The sequence below is a fragment of the Scyliorhinus torazame genome, chromosome 5, assembly GCF_047496885.1.
Source record: "Scyliorhinus torazame isolate Kashiwa2021f chromosome 5, sScyTor2.1, whole genome shotgun sequence".
NCBI classification, from domain to species: domain Eukaryota; kingdom Metazoa; phylum Chordata; class Chondrichthyes; order Carcharhiniformes; family Scyliorhinidae; genus Scyliorhinus; species Scyliorhinus torazame.
The window spans coordinates 280,410,650-280,430,351 of NC_092711.1; the positions used below are offsets into that span (position 1 = coordinate 280,410,650).

A 19,702-nucleotide genomic window follows, 5' to 3' on the forward strand; every position below is an offset into this window, starting at 1 on the left:
AATCTATTTGACCAAAGAATAATAGCAAGTACTGAAGGATTATGTTCTCAGCATTACTTATTCTTCAACTAAAGTACTAAATACTTACCACTACTTATTCTTTATCCAAAAGGTCTAACGGAATCCAAACTACTTGAGTATTAAATAAGTAGACATGGAATTTTCCACTCCTTCTCGTAGTGGGAGTCATGTGGCAGGCAGGAAAATTATTTTGGCGGGAGATTAAAAACTCTGTTTCTCAATGGCGAGATAAACAGTTGGAATTTTTTTGTCCTGACTTTCAAGGTGGGTCGAGCTTCCCAATGAACATTAACATCTCATGCATGCTCATTAAAAGGCGACCTCACCCAAACTAAACTCCTCCTCAAATTAAATTCTTCACCTGCGAGAATTTAGGACATTCAGTTTTAAGGCTGTGTATAAGTGCACCTGGTGGGTTTCACCACTGCCATGACTTTAGCATGGGTAAATGTTGCCTCCCCTTCTTGGACCTTTGCATATCTTTGATGGAATACCGTTAGCAAACGCCGCACCAAGGCTGAACACTGGAGGCAGGCGAAGATTGTAAGGGTGGGGTGTAAGGGTGGAGAGATGGCTGTTATGCGGAGGTAGACTTATGGGAGAAGGATGGAGCGAGTGACAAGAAAATGTGGGGTGGGGGCAATGTCATGAGAAGGTGAGGGGAGAGTGTCTGGGGGAGTTGGGTGCATGAGAATCTCTGGGGAAAAGGAAAGCATGGTAGTGTCTTAGAGGGCAGGACCGTGATGTCAACGGTGAAGTCCTGGAGAGAGAACCCATTATACTGGTGATAGGAGGGAACAGACACAGTCAGAGTGGGGTATGGGGTGCAGTAGGGTGACAGGTCCAGGGTGAGAGTCTGGTAGGTGAAGGTCTCATCCAGTGGGTCATGGAGCTGGACAGGACTGGTGGCCCAGATAATGGAAGGGAGCAGGGGCTGGGTGGGCATGGGGAGGTAACGGGTTTCAGCTCTGAGGGGAGGGAAGGAATATGGAGATGGATCGTGATAGGGTCCAGGGTAACAAGGGATGTTTCAAAGGTGACAGAGAGAAGAGGAATGGTGGCACTGGATGGGTCAAGGGTGATGGCGGGAAAGTTGATGTGTGACAGGGGATGGATAGAAGGTGGTGAAGCAAGTTTGAAAGGTGGTGCGCACCATTTTTCCAAACTGACCTTGACCACATGGTTAATCAGTCAGTGAGATCCCTTGAGATGGGAGGCAGGTCCTTTCAGGTGGGTGAGGTTCAAGGTTAGCAAAACCCTGATAATTATGAGGCAACTCAATGTCAAAAACACTCACTTGCGTTCTCTTTTCTATGGTGAAGCCCACATGGCAGCAGGTTTATTCCCAAATAAGGGATCTCACAATATCAAGATCCCAGAAAGGTGTGGAGCTGCTGTCATTCTGTGACACTTCCTTTTAACTGCAGAGATGAAGGGAGGAGGGAGCTGGAATACCTCCAAGGGGCACAGCTGGTGGAGGGCAACCAACTCATGAATCCAAGCTGCCATCCTCCAGGGTAACTGATCATGGCTGACAAGAGATCATGCGGTTACTCTTTCTACGCTGCCAAGGCAATAGTCTCTCTATAGAGGTTTGAGGGGAGTGATGACAAGCATGAAATTGCCTGCATGAGGCTTCTTGCACATGTTTCTCATCACCCTGAACAAAGAGCAATGACTCCATGTGCATATGAAGGGGATAAACATTTATCTCTGGTCCTCCAGAATTTCTTTTGCCTGGAAGGGTTGGAGTGACGATGCCACATCTAGATGTATTCTTGCTCTTGCTCGTGTATTGATTGTTTGGCCCTTGTTCCGCACTGTAACCAATCACTATTTGTTGATGTACTCTGTTCTTTATTCTTTTGTCTATATGTACATACTGAGTACGTTCCCTTGGCTGCAGAAAAATACTTTTCACTGTACTTCTGTACATGTGACAATAAATATCAATCAATAAATCAAAGAGGCCAGGTCAAGTGTTTAGCACTTGCCTGCTAGATTTGTGATGGAGAGAAATCTGTAAAGGACATGTTCACTTAATGTATTGCTTTAATTCATTCACACATCCACTGAGGTGGCTATGATGCAGGCTGCAGGCAACTCTGCCTTGGCAATGGCTCTCATCCAGATGAGGAGAAGGAGGGCCCATCACAGGTTGACACAAGGCCATGTGGAACAATGATCTGACCAGCAAGAGGCAGCAGGACCTCAATAAGTTCAAGAGGCTGGCGAACATGGACCACTGTAACAGAGAGTGTTGGCCAGACCATTGTATATGTAGAGATGAGTGAAAGGCAATGTTGCAGGGACTCTTGTGTTTCCCAGAACGTGGCTGCTCACATTTATGAACTTTTCCAATATAATTTATGGCTGCAAGGACTCTGAAGAAATAGTGTGGAGCTCCTGGCCAGCAATGAGTGAATGGTCTGTCCAGGTACCCTTTAAATATGGCACCAGGAGGTAACGGCAAAGCAGGTGACTTCCTGCTGGCCCTGTGGTGAGATTCAGCAAGCTCCTCGCATATGCATAATTAATTCACTGAAAAGCAGAAGATGACTAGAATACTCAATGACTAGAATCTCTACAGTGCAGAAGTAGGCCATTCGGCCCATCAAGTCTGCTAACCACTGTACCACCATGCAGGTTCATCTACCACATCACCCAGCGAGAACCACACCGAGTATCCCACCCGCCACTGGACTTAGTTTCCAGAATGGAGAACTCTGCCCGTCCCCAACAAAGATACCGCACATGTTTGTGGATGTCAGTTAGTATTTACAGACAGAAGTGATATTGAGCTAGTACTTACCCATACAGATGTATTTCCAATGGATTTGTGACATATAAAGATCTCTGTTCACTTATTTCCCATGTGTCACAATTGCAATGTTTCTCCCTTTAAGGCCTCCAGAATATGTTAATTCCTTTAAGCACTGGCACCAATTGCCTCTGCTGCATCATTGCAGGGGTATTCCTCACTTTTAAACCTGAACCACGAGAGATGGCAGGATCTTTAACCAGAGGACAGCCAGGCTCTCTTATGACCTCTCTCGATGTCCATTCTGGCACTTTTTATGTTGAGTTCACTGGTAAGGGAACAGAAACGATCATTTATGATTAATAAAAAGTGCTGGAAATATTCAGCAGGTCTGGCACCATCTGAGAGAGAGAAACTGAAGCTGGAATTCTCTGGTCCAGCCAGTTGCGCAACCATCCCCCATCCCGCCCATGGGTTTCCTGAGGGTGTAGGATGCCTTCAATGGGTTTGTTGGACTAGGTCAAATCCACCAGGACAATTTTAATTATGGAGTAAATGTCAGTGTTAATCCTTTGTGGTATTTTGTTTTCCAGGTCACATTCAAAATACCTACCGTGTTGGCCCTGATGGATCTTTGCAAGTAAGTTTTGCCAGCGGGATGGAATTGACCATGCAGACCGAACCTCACCTCTTGGCTGGAGCTGCAAACCCCACAATGGGGAAACGTAACATTTCACTGCCCACTGAACACAACCCGAACATAGTGGAATGGAGGCAGAGAAAGGAGCAGATCAAGGGCAATCTTGCCGTCTTTGGAAGGAGATTTAGGGTTCGTATCAAAAACTTGCTTTACTTCAAGAAAACAATTCTTAATTGCTGTCCTGATAATTGGAAGCCATTTTTATAACAAAATCTATTGATGAATCATCATACAACAGATTATATGTATGCTGTGCCCAGTGCATTCCACAAGACGATGGTGTTATTGAAGAAGTACACATGCAATAAATGCAAATATCCAGTTACAACCATGCACACTATTACAATGGTCCTGGATTATGCTATCAAACCAGTAAAGATAAGGCAATGTTATTCAACTCCCATCAAAGAGAAATATTTATGAAATCAGCTGACCCACCGAACTTGAGAAAGTATCTGCATAGATGCACATTTGTAACTGGACGCTGCAACCCCCCCCCCCCCAAAAAAAAACCAGTGCCTCATCTACATTTCCAAGTGTTTCTCTCAAGGTTATACAAGGAGCAATGTTCCAGTTGCTGTTTCTACATCAGGTAGACATATATAAATTAAATATGAATGGGCTACAATTGTACTGAGTGATAATGGTAACCACCTGGCCAAACCTGCTCAGTTCTTCTGCAAGTTTAATTATAATTCTGACAGAGTGCCCCAGCGCAGCAGCAAACTCCACCATGGCCCTGATATCCTGTGGCTCAGCCCACTCAGTTCAAATAAGACTATAGATGCAAAGGAAGTGAAGTTACGGACAGGAACTCGTTGTATTGATGTTTCCTGCATTAAGGGTCCTGACTATAAGATTGGAAGGTTGTATGGTAAGTGAGAACATGCATACCAGCCTCCTAAATGGGTCTTGTTTCTGGAATTCAGGCTGAGATTGTGCTGTGCCCTTAAAAATATCTAAGCGGTTTTAATTAATTTATATGCTTGGGGGCTTGTATAATTAACCACAGAAGGCACCGGTGTGCACTATCCCAAAGCAAGTACTAGAATTGTGACACATGGAAGTATAGGGCCATTAATTTACAAATTCAGCAAAGACATATTGTAGATAAAATGCAAGTGTCTCAAAAAATAGCAACCTTAAATTATAATTTTACAAAATACAAATAACTGGCAAGCAGGGTGATATTTTTTAAACAAAATGATCTGAACTATATTTGCTGAAAAGTATTATTATTGTAATCTCTTTATTATAATCCATGAAACCCATAACAGATTCAATTTAGAGAATCAATCTAAGAAAATGTGCCTTCCCACTTACATGTAAGTTTTAATATTTGAATCAAAAGTAAATACCGCAATAAAACTGAAAGGCCTAAGAGATGGATAGAATACAAAATAAATATATTCCCATAAAGCAATTAAGGGTGCATCAAAGAATACAGTTGTGCAGATAAATAAGAGCGCGCCAAACTAAACGATTGAGGTTAAGCTAAAAATATTGAAAACAGTCAAGAAGAAAATAAAAAGCATACGGGGAAGGTTAAAGGAGAACATTTAAAGGGATTAAAGCAAATTGGAAAAAGCTATCGGATATTGCTTAAGAATTTTATAAACATATATAAACAGTAAATGAATAGCTAAACAGAGCATAGGGCTGCTTAGGGTTGAATGGAGAGTCATGTACAATATTAAAAGTATCATGGAGACACTATAATCAATAAATTGCATCAATTTTCTCAAGAAAAGTATGGGACAATTGTTGGAGATAATTGTAGAAAAGCAATTGATTGGCACCCAAACCACCAACTTAAACATTCACTCCCTCCACTACTGACACACCATGACAGCAGAGTGTACCATCCAAATGATGCACTATGGTAACTCACTGAGGCTCTTTTGACAGCAGCTTCCAAACCGTGACCTCCACCGCCGAGAATAACAAGGGCAGCAGGTGCTTGCAGACACCACCACCTGCAAGTTTCCTTCCAAGTCACACACCATCCTCACTTGGAAATATATTGGCATTCCTTCACGGTTGATGGGACAAAATCTTGGAATTCCCTCCCCAGTCGCATTGTGCGTGTACTTAAATCATGTGCACTGCAGCTGTAAGAAGGCGATTCGCCACCATCACTTTCTCAACTAGAGATGAATAATAAATGCTGACCTTGCCAGCGACACCCACGTGTGATAAACAAATTTTAAAATCCTTGGGGACAATTTTTTTCCCCTTAAATATGGGACAAGAGGATAACCAATGGAACCTTTCTCAAGAAGGGTGAGAATATGACCAGTTATTTTGACAATCTTAACAAAAATGGTCAGGCACAGAAAAGGAAATGTAGTAGATGTAGTGTGTCACAAGAGACTTGTGAGAAAGGTTCGTGCAAATGATACATAACAGCATGAACAGAAAGGTGGTTGACAAACATGAAAAGAAGATTTGTGATAAATTGGCACTGTTCTAACTGGACGAAGTTGGAAGTAGTTGATGCTCTGGTCAGTGCTGGATTCACTTTTGTTCTCACTTTATGCAGATATTTGAACTTGGGCACAGGAAGTAAAATCTCAAACCTTACTGGTGAAACAAAAGTATGAGGTTTGGATATGCATTGAGTCGGACTGTTAGACTCCAAGAATACATAGATAGTTTGGAGGAATGGGCAGACAAATGCCAGATGTAATGTAATGTATTTTTATTATGTATTTCGGGACAAATAGAAGTGTGCTGAAAGGTGTCATTGGATAGAGAGACCTAAGGATTCAAATACATAATTTTATGAAAGTATGAGCGTAGGCAACCAAAACCATAAATGTGTCATAGAATATAAGGGTGAGTGAGTAATGTTAAATTTTCTCGACCACAGTTCAGGTTCTGTGCGCCTATTATAATATAGAAAGAACATTAAGGCTATAAATTTCGTAGATTTACCAGCATGAAGCCAGTTATGTGGAGTGATTTGCAAAATGACAACTATTTCCGCTCTGACATTAGAAAGCTAGGGGGAGATTTAATATGGATTTATGTAATTAGAGCAGGGTTTCACAAACTTTTTCAGCCACAGAACCCTTTTACCTCCCAAGAGTACTGAAAGAACCTGTGAGAAACATTCTGATTATAATAATAATAATAATAATCGCTTATTGTCACGAGTAGGCTTCAATGAAGTTACTGTGAAAGGCCCCTAGTCGCCACATTCCAGCGCCTGTTCGGGAAGTGAACCTGCGCTGCTGCTTTATTCTGCATTATTCTGCCAGCTGTTTAACCCACTGTACTTATGTTGAAGAAAAAATTGTTTTTGTGCATAAGGTACAATCATACAAAAGCTAATTGATCAAAGTATTTTCTATTTATTTGTATATATTTATTATAATTAAAATGTTCTCTTCTTCAACAAAATACTCAAAACTTACTTTTTTGTTTTTAATGGGAGCTGCTTTTTTTGCTCATAAATATGATTTACATTTAGAGTGCAGCTGGGTTCTCATTTCAGACATACACACACACACTTGCCTCTCTCTAATACACACACTCCCATCTCTATCTCTCTCATGCACACACTTTAACCTCTCTGAGACACACACTTTAACCATTATCTCACATGCACACACACGCCCATCGCTCTCTCTCTCTCACACACACTCAGTCATTTCTTAGCTCGCTCTCACACACTCACCACTATCTCTCACACCGACTCTCACCTCTCTCTCTCACACACTCACACTTTCACCTCCCTCCCTCATACTCTCACAATTATCTTAAGACACACACACTCTCACTTCTCCCTCTCTCCCTCCAATGCAGACTTACACTCCCACCTCTCTCACTCACATACAGTCTCACCATTATCTCATACCATTATCTCACACACACATTCTCACACTCCCACATTTCTCACTCACACATATGCATTCTCATCTCTCCCTCTCTCATACATACACACATCTCACCTCTCTCTCACACACACACTCTCACCTCTCTCTTACATACACTCTCACCTCTCTCTCTCACACACACACTCGCTCGCGCTTTTCTCTCCCTTACTCTGTGACCACTTCCCCGCCTGCCCCGTAGCCGCTTCCCCTCCCATGCTGTGGCCCCCACCTACTTAATTCAGCCTCCTGCTTCATCATCCGCTGGCCTTTTCCCTCGCCTTGCTGCTATTTCCAGCTCATCCAATCATAGACCAGGGGCGCGATTCTCCGACCCCCCACCGGGTCGGAGAATCGCCGGGGGCCGGCGTGAATCCCGCCCCCACCATGTCCCGAATTCTCCGCCACCGGAGATCCGGTGGGGGCGGGAATCGCGCCGCGCTGGTCTGCGGAAATCCCCCGGCGATTCTCCGGTCTGCAATGGGCCGAAGTCCCGCCGCTGTCAACCCTCGCCAGCTGGCGTGGATTGAACCACCTTTCGAACGGCGGGACAAGGCGGCATGGGCGGGCTCCGGGGTCCTGGGGGGGGCATGGGGCGATCTGGCCCTGGGGGGTGCCCCCACGGTGGCCTGGCCCGTGATCGGGGCCCACCGATCGGCGGGCAGGCCTGTGCCGTGGGGGCACTCTTTTCCTTCCGCCTTCGCCATGGTCTCCACTATGGCGGATGCGGAAGAGACCCCCTCCACTGCGCATGTGCGGGGATGCCGTGAGCGGCCGCCGACACTTCCGCGCATGCGCCGCACGGCAAAGTCATTTCCGCGCCAGCTGGCGGGGCACCAAAGGCCTTTGCGCCAGCCGGCGGGGCGGAAATCAGTCCGGCGCGGGCCTAGCCCCTCAAGGTGAGGGCTCGGCCCCTCAAGATGCGGAGAATTCCGCACCTTTGGGGCGGCACGATGCCGGACTGATTCGCGCCGTTTTTGGCGCCGGTCGGCGGACTTCGTGCCGATTGCGGAGAATCCCGCACCTGAATAAAGCTGTCCTTCTAGATTGTCGAATTGGAGGTGGTTTTCATACTGCATTGGCTACTGATAGGCACACTAGTCAGCCTATCAGCAACCAATGCACTGAGAACTGGGGCGGGATTCTCCGCAATCGGCACGATGTCCGCTGACCGGCGCCAAAAACGGCGCTAATCAGTCCAGCATCGCGCCGCCCCAAAGATGCGGAATTCTCTGCATCTTGAAGGGCCGAGCCCTCACCTTGAGGGTCTAGGCCCACGCCGGACTGATTTCCGCCCCGCCAGCTGGCGGGAAAGGCCTTTGGTGCCCCACCAGCTGGCGCAGAAATGACTTTGCCGTGCGGCGCATGCGCGGGACCGTCAGCGGCCGTTCACGGCATCCCCGCGCATGCGCAGTGGAGGGGATCTCTTCCGCCTCCGCCATAGTGGAGACCATGGCGAAGGCGGAAGGAAAATAATGCCCCCACGACACAGGCCCGCCCGCGGATTGGTGGGCCCCGATCGCAGGCCAGGCCACCGTGGGGGCACCCCCTGGGGCCAGATCACCCCGTGCCCCACCCAGGACCCCCAAGCCTGCCCGCGCCGCCTTGTCCCGCCGTCCCAAAGGTGGTTCAATCCACGCCGATCCGCGGGCGGGGCTGTGCCATGGGGGCACTCTTTTCCTTCCGCCTTCACCATGGTCTCCACCATGGCGGAGGTGGAAGAGACCCCCTCCACTGCGCATGCGCGGGGATGCCGTGAGCGGCCGCTGACACTCCCGAGCATGCGACGCCCCGCAACGTCAGTTTCGCGCCAGCTGGCGGGGCGGAATTCAGTCCGGCTCGGGCCTAGACCCTCAAGGTAAGGGCTCTGCCCCTCAAGATGCGGTGACTTCCGCATCTTTGGGGCGGCGCGATGCCGGACTGATTCGCGCCATTTTTGGCGACGGTCGGAGGACATCGCGCCGATATCGGAGAATCCCGCCCCAGTTCTCAGTGCATTGGTTGCTGATAGGCTGACTAGTGTGCCTATCAGTAGCCAATGCAGTATGAAAACCACCTCCAATTCGACAATCTAGAAGGACAGCTTTATTCAAATTTATGGCAGCCAGACCTATTGGGAAACCCAGCTTGGGAAACGCAGAATTGGAGAAAGATTGGGCGGGATTCTCCGCCGGCGGGATGCTCCGTTTTGCTGGCGCCCAGGGGTTTCCTGACGGTGCGCCACACTGGGAAAACCCATTGACTGGCCGGCGTAACGGAGAATCCCGCCGGTGGGTCGGGCAGAAATGTGGAGTGACGAGGCGGAGAATCCAGCTCATTATTTTTTCTGGTTGCAGATTCAGTAATGACCCTCAGGAGAATTTCTTTCTTAAAAATGATTGTATACTTCCTCAGGAAACTAAGGAAATTCGGCATGTCCACATTGACTCTTACCAACTTTTACAGATGCACCACAGAAAGCATCCTATCGGGCTGCATCACAGCCTGGTATGGCAACTGCTCGGCCCAGGACCACAAGAAACTTAAGAGAGTCGTGAACACCGCCCAGTCCATCACTCGAACCTGCCTCCCATCCATTGACTCCATCTACACCTCCTGTTGCCTGGGGAAAGTGGGCAGTATAATCAAAGATCCCTCCCACCTGGCTTACTCACTCTTCCAACTTCTTCCATCGTGCAGGAGATACAGAAGTCTGAGAACACGCACGAACAGACTCAAAAACAGCTTCTTCCCACTGTTACCAGACTCCTAAATAACCCTCTTATGGACTGACCTCATTAACACTACACCCTGTATGCTTCATCCGATGCCAGTGCTCATGTAGTTACATTGTATATGTTGTGTTGCCCTATTATGTATTTTCTTTTATTCCCTTTTCTTTCCATGTACTTAATGATCTGTTGAGCTGTTCGCAGAAAAATACTTTTCACTGTACCTCGGTACACGTGACAATAAACAAATCCAATCCAAGGAGCAGGGAATGGTTTGCCACAAACAATGTTTGAGACTGAGACTGTTCTTTTTGCAAAGGAAACTTGAGTAAACGGTCACAAAAGGAGATGATATTGAGTGATCAAGAGAGAACTGGGTAGCTGAATTAATTTTGAGTTGTTTTGAGAGAAGGCTAGCACAGAATAATGGGCAAATGGACAATACTCTATTCTGTAAACCTCTAATGTTCAGCAATATACTTAAAAGATTTAACTGAGGCAAGATTAAATAAATCAATAATGATATTAAACTGTACTACAATCAATGTAAGTGCAGTTTAGACACATATATGGAGTCGTAAGCCTAGCGTTTGGAATAACAAAATGTGACATTTTTGTTTCAAAACATTAACACCTAACATTCAGCCGTTCTGTTTTGTCTTGATGGCAGTCATTTTGTTTTATGAAAGATAGAAATATTAAATGAACTTGTTTCCACACCCTGGGCAAGGGCACGGTCAATTCCAGCTGAGCTCGTTTCTGAGTCAAAGCACAAGTGAATTAACCCATAATTCTTATAAATATACCCAAGGCCTTTCGCTCTTGGCTGCCCAGTAATTACAATCACCAGGTTGGTAAGTTGAAACAGAATTACTGCTTGTTTATAACAAGAATAATGGTGAAATATGCTGTAAATACAACTGGACAATGACTAGCTAATACCCGCTTTATCTGTCCCACCCTCTATCATGTTCTGTAGACTGGCCGATATAAATGATGCAGTACAGAACAGCAAGTTTAAATAATTTATTAAGAAACAACTGCATGGTAAATATAACTGGATAAATACATAACAAACTACTAACACTAACTAACTATTATAGAGCTACTGCAAAATGCATCTGTCCACCAGCATGACTTACTCCCAACTGCCTCAAGGCACAGGGCCCGCATGGTGGACTTACACTACCACCTGCTGGTTGGAGGTCATGTATTGGATTTGGATTGGATTTGAATTGGATTTTGTTTATTGTCACATGCACCAAGGTACAGTGAAAAGTATTTTTCTGCGAGCGGCTCAACAGATCATTAAGTACATGAAAAGAAAAGGAAATAAAATAAAATACATAATACACAAGGTACACAATGTAACTACATATAACACTATATACAGAATTTCTTTAGGCATATCATCACACCCTCTACCCACACAAACAAGACAGACAAACACAGAGTGGGGAGGTGTAGAAATAATAATGGTGAAAGTCAAAAGATGTGAGGCAGGATTCTCCCCTACCCGGCGGGGCGGGCCGTACCGCGCCGAGGAGTGGCGTGAACCACTCCGGCGTCAGGCCGCCCGGAAGGTGCAGAATCCTCCCCACCTTCAGGGGCTAGCGGTGGCGGTGGCACCATGCCAGCTGGCACCGAAGGGCTTGGCGCTGTGCCAACCAGAGCGGAAGGGCCTCCACCAGCCGGCGCGAGTTGGCGCATGCGCGGGAGCGCCAGCGTGTGCTGGCTTCATCCCAGCGCAGGGGGTTTCTTCTCTGCGCCGGCCATGGTGGACCGTTACACCAGCCGGCACAGAGGGAAAGAGTGCCCCCACGGCACAGGCCCACCCACGGATGGGTGCGCCCCGATCGCGGGCCAGGCCACCGTGGAGCCCCCCTGGGGCCAGATCCCCCCGCGCCCCCCCGAGAACTCCGCAGGCCTCCCGCAGAGCCAGGTATCGCCGGTACGGACCTGGTATATTTTACGCCGGCGGGACCCGCCGAAAATGGGCGGCCTCTCAGCCCATCGCGGGCCGGAGAATCGCTGGGGGGGGGGGGCCGCTGCCAACGGCCCCCAACCGGTGTGTCGCGATTCCCGCCCCTGCCATAAAACTGGTGCCGGAGAATCCGGCAGTCAGCGTCGGGACGGCGTGGCGGGATTCACGCCGCCCCCCAGCGATTCTCCGGCCCAGTGGGGGGTCGAAAAATCCCGCCCAAAAGTCTTTGCTTCAAATGATGGTTCTTTAGCACACTTTCCTCACAACACGCTGGTTGATCAAAGCCTCTAGTTTGCAGCTGGTAATGGTCTTCTTTTCTCGATAATTCATTCTGAGTCCTTGTAGTTTAGAAAAAGAATGCAATAGTCACTGTTCCCAGAACAGGCAGAGAACAGCCATTTAGGCCCATGCACTGGTCTCCAGCCAATCTGTCAAACAAAGTCATCACTAACACTGGCCAGTCTGCAATCATCAGTCTAAAACAGCACAGCTTCTTGAATCTTCTATTTGAGTTAAAGGCACAGGCCACTGCTTGCTTCTGCTTAAATTAAAGATACAGGTTGCCTTAAAGACACATGTTCATAAATCATCCATGGATCATTAATATAAAGCAAAAATAAAAGAAAGGAAAAATAAGGAATTGAACTAGGAATAAATAAGAAGAACCCTTGTAAACGTAATATGCCCCCTGTATCACTAAATTCTGCAAATTTGCACTGAAACCCATAGAACGTGATCTATTTAGATTTCCAAAAGGCCTTTGAGAAGGTGCTGTACAGGAGGCTGCTAAATAAGTTAAGCCTCATGATGTTAGGGGCAAAGTACTGGTATGGATAGGGGATTGGCTGACTTGCAGAAGGCATAGAGTGGGGATAATGGGATCTTCTTCAGGATGGCAGCCAGTGATTAGTGGTGTGCCTCAGGGGTTGGCAGTGGGACTACAACTATTCACTATATTCATTAACGATCTGGAAGAACGAACTGAGGGCATTGTTGTTAAGTTTGCAGATGACGGGAAGATATGTAGAGTGATGGGTAGTGTTGAAGAAACGGTGTGGCTGCAGAAGGACTTGGACAGGGAAAGAGAGTGTGCAAAGAAGTGGCAGATGGAATACAATGAGAAAAGTGTGAGGTTGTACACTTTGGCTGGAAGAATAGAGACATAGGCTATTTTCTAAATGGGGAAAGGCTTCGGAAATCTGAAGCACAGAGGGACCTTGGAGTCCTAGTTCAGGCTAGATAGGTTCTTGATTAATTAGGCGATCAGGGGTTACGGGAAGAAGGTCAACATGCAGGTTCAATTGGCAGTCAGGGAGACAAATGCAATGTTAGCATTCATTTCAAGAGGGCTAGAATACAAGAGCAGAGATATACTGGTGAGGCTGTATAAGGCTCTGGTCAGATCCCATTTGGAATATTGTGATCCGTTTTGGGGACGATATATTAGAAAGGATGTGCTGACCTTCGAGGGGGTCCAGATGAGGTTTACATAATGATCCCGGGAATGAGGGGCTTGACATATGAGAAGCGGTTGAGGAGTATGTGTCTGTCCTCGATGGAGTTCCGAAGAATGAGGGGGATCTCATTGAAACTCACAGAATATTAAGAGGCCTAGATAGAGTGGACGTGGAGAAAATGTTTCCACTAGTAGAAGAAACGAGAACCCGAGGGTACAGCCTCAGACCAAAGGGACGACCCTTTAAAACTATGATGAGGAGGAATCTCTTCAGCCAGAGGGTGCTGAATCTGTGGAACTCTGCCACAGAAGGCTGTGGAGACCAAATCAATGTGTGTCTTTAAGGCAGAGATAGGTAGGTCCTTGATTAATAAGGGGATCTGGGTTGCGTGGAGAAGACAAGAGAATGGGGATGAGAAACATATCAGCCATGATAAAATGGCAGAGCAGACCTGATGGACCGAATGGCCTAATTCTGTTCCTATATCTTATGTTTTTATTGTCTAATGTGTTGGGAGTATTCAGTGGAATGATACATTGTGTTTTTTGCTACTTATGCATCTTTCTGTGTTACAATATGCTTCATATATCAAAACAAAGTGAATTCTCTGAAGATCACAGAACTTGAGAAAAGAAGATGCCTCAGTCAGGAATTATATACTTTGAAAATAGATTCAAATAGTGTATTAAAGTATCACAACTGAGGCAGGATAGTTATATATTACAATGGTGTTGACATTTTACAAGTGTTGCATTATAAGTAAAGCATTTTGCAACATACTAACTAAGGTTGTGATAGGCACTGTATAAATATAAGTCTTTCCTTCCTTTTATTTCTTTGATCAGGTATCTGGAGCCAACCATGATTTTCATGTTTTGTGTCATTGGGGACAGAGCTGTAGTCATCAATATTTCACCCTTCTGGTTGACAACTGTTAATGCTGTATTCAAACACAGCACTCGTTTCGAAGGATAAAATCTGCAAATATCCTGTGGCTATTTTTCTATAATGCAGGTGGAACTATGACGTGCTTGGGACATTTTATTGTGTTAAAAGGAAAATGGAAATTGATACTGCTGTTGCTGTTGACGATGATGTTAAAACTTGTGACTCAACATTGCTGAGATTTACCATTGCATCACGGAGAGATTTTTAGAAAATAAATTACAATATAATTGTAAATTATATCAGGAAATTATCAATCTTTTTTGATACCAGATAATTTTTATGTTGAAGTTTTATCAAGGCTTTGATTTTGTAGGCAAAGCGATGACTTTGTTATTAGTGATATCTGTATAGGTGATTCAAGCTAATTCAGGTTTTGTTTCTCATTAGGCTCATAACAGAAACCTGCTGTCCATAGACTTTGACCGTCGCACCAGAATCGGAAAGATCTACGATGACCATCGAAAGTTTACTCTCAAGATTCAGTATGACCAGCTGGGACGTCCAGTTATTTGGGCACCCAGCAACAAGTTCAATGAGGTCAATGTCACCTATTCGTCCATGGGAATGCTGACAAGCATTCAGCGGGGAACCTGCATTGAAAGAATGGAATATGACCAGAGTGGAAGGATTATATCCAGAGTGCTGGCAGATGGGAAAATATGGAGTTACACTTACTCAGAAAAGGTGAGGCACTGTTAGAATCATACATTCCTAGAATCATAGAATTTACAGTGCAGAAGGAGGCTATTCGGCCCATCGAGTCTGCACCAGCCCTTACAAAGAGTACCCTACTGAAACCCATGTATCTACCCTATCCCCATAACCCAGTAACCTCACTTAACAGTTTTTTTGGACACTAAGGGCAATTTAGCACGGCCAATCCACCTTACCTGCACATCTTTGGACTATGGGAGGAAACTGGAGCACCCGGGGGAAATCCACGCAGACACGGGGAGAACGTGCAGACTCCGCACAGACAGTGACCCGGCCGGGAATCGACCCTGGAGTTGTGAAACGACTGCGCTAACCACTATGCTACCGTGCTGCCCTCACACTGTTCCTCGTGTTCGGTCAAAGGAAACTTGCATCAACGCCTTTAGCAACATGAGTGAACTAAAGTTGATAACCTAAGCCACAATAGCATGCTTAAAAATCAAATCAAATAGGAACTGATTTTGAATTTGCACCATGGGGAAAGAAATTGAAAGCTGTGCTTTTAAATTATATGTTTCACTGTAGACTCTGGTCATATATACATACAGAGTATCCACAGCACAACAAGCAATAGGGGTATTATAAATGCTTCCAATGCTGTAATGGTGCAGCTTATTTTCATTCTCATTACTACTTCAGTATTTCATTCCCCAAGGCTTTCACCTGTGCACTGTTTGCACCTAGTTTGATGGCTAAAGCACAGATTTACCTCATAAGCTCAATGATTCTGTGTTCAACTGTCAGGAAGCCTATTTGCTGTAATGCAAAATGTGCAACACACCATACAAGGTGCTATTTTCTGCAGTTCTACTCCTACTCCATCAATCGAGACAACCAAAACAGCATTTTATTCATTTTTCTTTTCAAATAACAACATTGATTAACCTCATGTTGAAATGATGAAACTTGAGATTAATATCTTCAACTTTAATGATTAGCCTCAAAGACTGAGCCCTCGGTAATTATCAGTGAAATAGGATTACTCCAAACAATGGTAACCATCATTTCTAAATCTAAACATTGTTGCATGTATAGCTAGTGTTCGCGTCTTTTAAAAGCCACATGAAAGTATTTCTTTCTGTTACCACCAATAACCATGCAGAGAGTAGTTCTGACCATTTGTTTTTCGAACTGGAGGATAATATACAGTGATGTAACCCAAGGATTTTTTTAAAATGTATTCGTCCACGAGATGTGGGTATCACTGGCTAGGTCAGCCTTTGTTGCCCACCCTATTTGCACTTGAGAAGGTAGTGGTGCCATCTAGTGTGTCGGTACACCTACAGTGCTATGGATTTTGACCCAGTGACAGGACCACTGCTGTTTTGATAAATAGGCCAGAATGTTACAGGTGTTGGGGCAATGGAGTGGAGATGGGTGGATCAGCAAATGCCAGGGAGCCACAACTGGACATCGCCCCAATGAAGTCATGCAGGTGGAAAGGTTTCCCCATTTAGAATCACAGAATCATAGAATCACTGGAGTACAGAAGGAGGTCATTCAGCCCATCGAGTCTGCACCAACCCTTTGAAAGAGCACCACTACCTCGGCCCACACCCCCACCCAATCCCTGTAACCCAGTAACCCCACCTAACCTTTTGGACATAAAGGGGCACTTTAGCATGGCCAATCCACCTAACCTGCACATCTTTGGACATCTGTGGGAGGAAACCGGAGCACCTGGAAGAAACCCACACAGACACAGGGAGAACGTACAAATTCCACACAGTCACCCGAGGTCAGAATTGAACCTGGATCCCAGGCGCTGTGAAGCAGCACTGCTAACCATTGTGCCACTATGCTGCCATATTTGAATAAATCAGGCCAAATTAAGGAGACTTTCTCAGGCTGCTGGCATTTGTTTGGCGATGGGGCACCCCACTCCAATCACATGGGGAGGCCACTAGCTGTATGGAGTCTCCCTCCCAGTGGCTTCCCAGAGATGCATCAGAGCCATAGACTCCATGGCCCAAAAAGAGGGTCACAATCAAAAAAGGCCAACCCCAGGCTTCCAAACACTCATCCAGAGGCGTTTCCCTTCCTATTAGCTAGGCCTACCAGTCTCAGCCACCCAACTTTTTATTTATTTAAATTTCATTCTTGAGGGGCCTCCAAACTGAACCGCCCTTTGAGTCATGGCCTGCTTCAGCAGCACCTACCTCGCTGGATGGTGCAGCTGAGGATCCAAAGCAGTCAGGCCTCTAATTGGGCTGCCACATCAGTAGCCTACCCGCTGAACTTAATTGGATGGCAGGCCTAGTGGTGGCCAATTAGGAAGCCACCATTGGGAAAATTGCTAATGTAACGTCACTGTCTGCTTATGCAGGTTCTGAATTCACATATAGTCCCAACATCGGGACTTTCTCCGTTCCGATAAAGTTTTGCCAATAGTAATGAATTGACTTGATTATAAGGGGCAGATGGCACAAAACGTGGAAATATATTAAACAATGAGGAGGTTAGAATAGGGTTCCCAATCCTGCTGGAATATTTGAGCTATTCCCAGAATGATTGGGGGTACTTCACTTGTACTGTGCCTCAAGCAGCCTGTGAGATCAGCTCTTTATGATTCATGTAACAGTCTGACCCCCAACTCCTGCCCCTCCCCCCATTCTATGACATCACCAGCGACTGCCATTGTAGCCTCAGGCTCAATGACGTAACCTGACGACTGCCACATGGAAACCTGGGGCGTCCAGCGGGTCGGGGAATGGCCGTTGGCCGCCGTGAATCCCGCCCCCGCTGGTTGCCGAAGTCTCCGGTACCGGATATTCGGCGGGGGCGGGAACCGGGCCGCGCCGGTTGGCGGGCCCCCCCGCTCGATTCTCCGACCCGGATGGGCCGAAGTCCCGCCAATAAATTGCCTGTCCCGCCGGCGTAAATTAGAGTACCTATTTACCGGCGGGACTAGGCGGCGTGGGCGGGCTCCGGGGTCCTGGGGGGGGGCGCGGGGCGATCTGACCCCGGGGGGGCCCCCATGGTGGCCTGGCCCGCGATCAGGGCCCACCGATCCGCGGGCGGGCCTGTGCCGTGGGGGCACTCTTTCCCTTCCGCCTCCGCCACGGTCTCCACCATGGCGGAGGCGGAAGAGACTCTCCCCACTGCGCATGCGCGGGAAACTGTCAGCAGCCGTTGACGCTCCCGCGCATGCGCCGCCCCGACATGTCATTTCCGCGCCAGCTGGCGGGGCAACAAAGGCCGTTTCTGCCAGCTGGCGGGGCGGAAATCCCTCCGGCGCCGGCCTAGCCCCTCAATGTTGGGGCTCGGCCCCCAAAGATGCGGAGCATACCGCACGTTTGGGGCGGCGCAATGCCCGTCTGATTGGCGCTGTTTTGGGCGCCAGTCGGCGGACATCGCGCCGTTTGGGGAGAATTTCGCCCCAGGTCCTGTGGAGTGCAGTCAAGGTGCTAGAGAGTCAGAAATCTGGAGGGTTGGGGGCAATCATGAAGTTTTTGAACTTGCAGTTCCTATTCATCGGCCTTCGTTGTGAGGATGCAGCAACATTCCCTGGAAAATCCAGGAACTGACGTCCAAATACACTCCACAGTACCTGCACTCACCTTGTTTTTAACCCGTTACAATTTGGTTCCTGTACCCTATCGGTAATACTTATGCTGGGCTTCTGTTACAGATTAACAATTGTTGTTTGCAGAGTGATAAGTTAATTCATTGTCTGGATCTATGTGGTCCAAATGATGTATCCTGGCATCGCAGCAGCCAGTTGCGCAGCATGATATCAGAATAGTGCTCCTTCACAGGTTTCTGGTGCATGCTGGGGACACCCATGTAGAATCCTTCTCAAGAGGCATGCCACAGTGAAAGGTGCTTGTGACTTGCCAATGGGATTTACTGTACAGTGATCATGAATGGGCTCCTTAACTGAGTTCCATCTTCTATATGGCACCAGGGATGCTGAGGCCAACTGCACAGGAGGAGTTAAAAATCACCCAAGAAGGCAATTCAGTCACCAAACAGGATTGAAATGGGGTTTATTTTGTTGTTAGTGACTCGGTTCCGCACTGAACAATGCATTTTCTTATGAAGTCATCAAGGACTACGTCTTTGTTTTTATCTGCTTTAAGGAATTCTAACACAGATAACACATTGTTCAGAACTTTGTAATATAGTAGTTTGTACCATTTTGACAGCACAAAAAAAATGCACAAAGATCCAGAGGCAATATTCATCATGCTAATAGGAATAGCGCAATAATGGACAATTTATGTTAAGCATAAAACGTACTTTCATTCAGCAATTGAAAAACTTGAGTTGAAACAGGGAATGTTCTATGAGAGAGATAATACATTCACTCCTCTCATTAAAATTTGCACATGCAAATTTGGTGAATTAAAATAGATTTCCTTTTATTATATGTGATGTGTATGTGTATTTTTGTTAAGGATAACACTAATGAATTTTTAATTATGCCTAATTTATACATACACCTAATTTACATTATCATAAGTTACATTATATCAAATACAATGTTAATATGCAGCCAAGCATTGGTAATTTTGGAATGATTAAT

The 19,702-nt window shown here is 46.3% G+C and overlaps 1 protein-coding gene across 3 annotated transcripts in view; it reads left to right on the top strand.

Annotated features, from left to right (window-relative positions):
* The window catches only part of tenm1 (teneurin transmembrane protein 1), a 1,545,585-nt gene that overhangs the window by 1,484,956 nt on the left and 40,927 nt on the right, over positions 1-19,702 (top strand). For all 3 annotated transcript variants that reach the window (XM_072505612.1, XM_072505613.1, XM_072505614.1), the window contains 2 exons: positions 3,376-3,611; positions 14,848-15,144. In XM_072505612.1, coding sequence (XP_072361713.1) covers positions 3,376-3,611; positions 14,848-15,144 — 533 coding nt within the window. The remainder of the gene's footprint in view (positions 1-3,375; positions 3,612-14,847; positions 15,145-19,702) is intronic.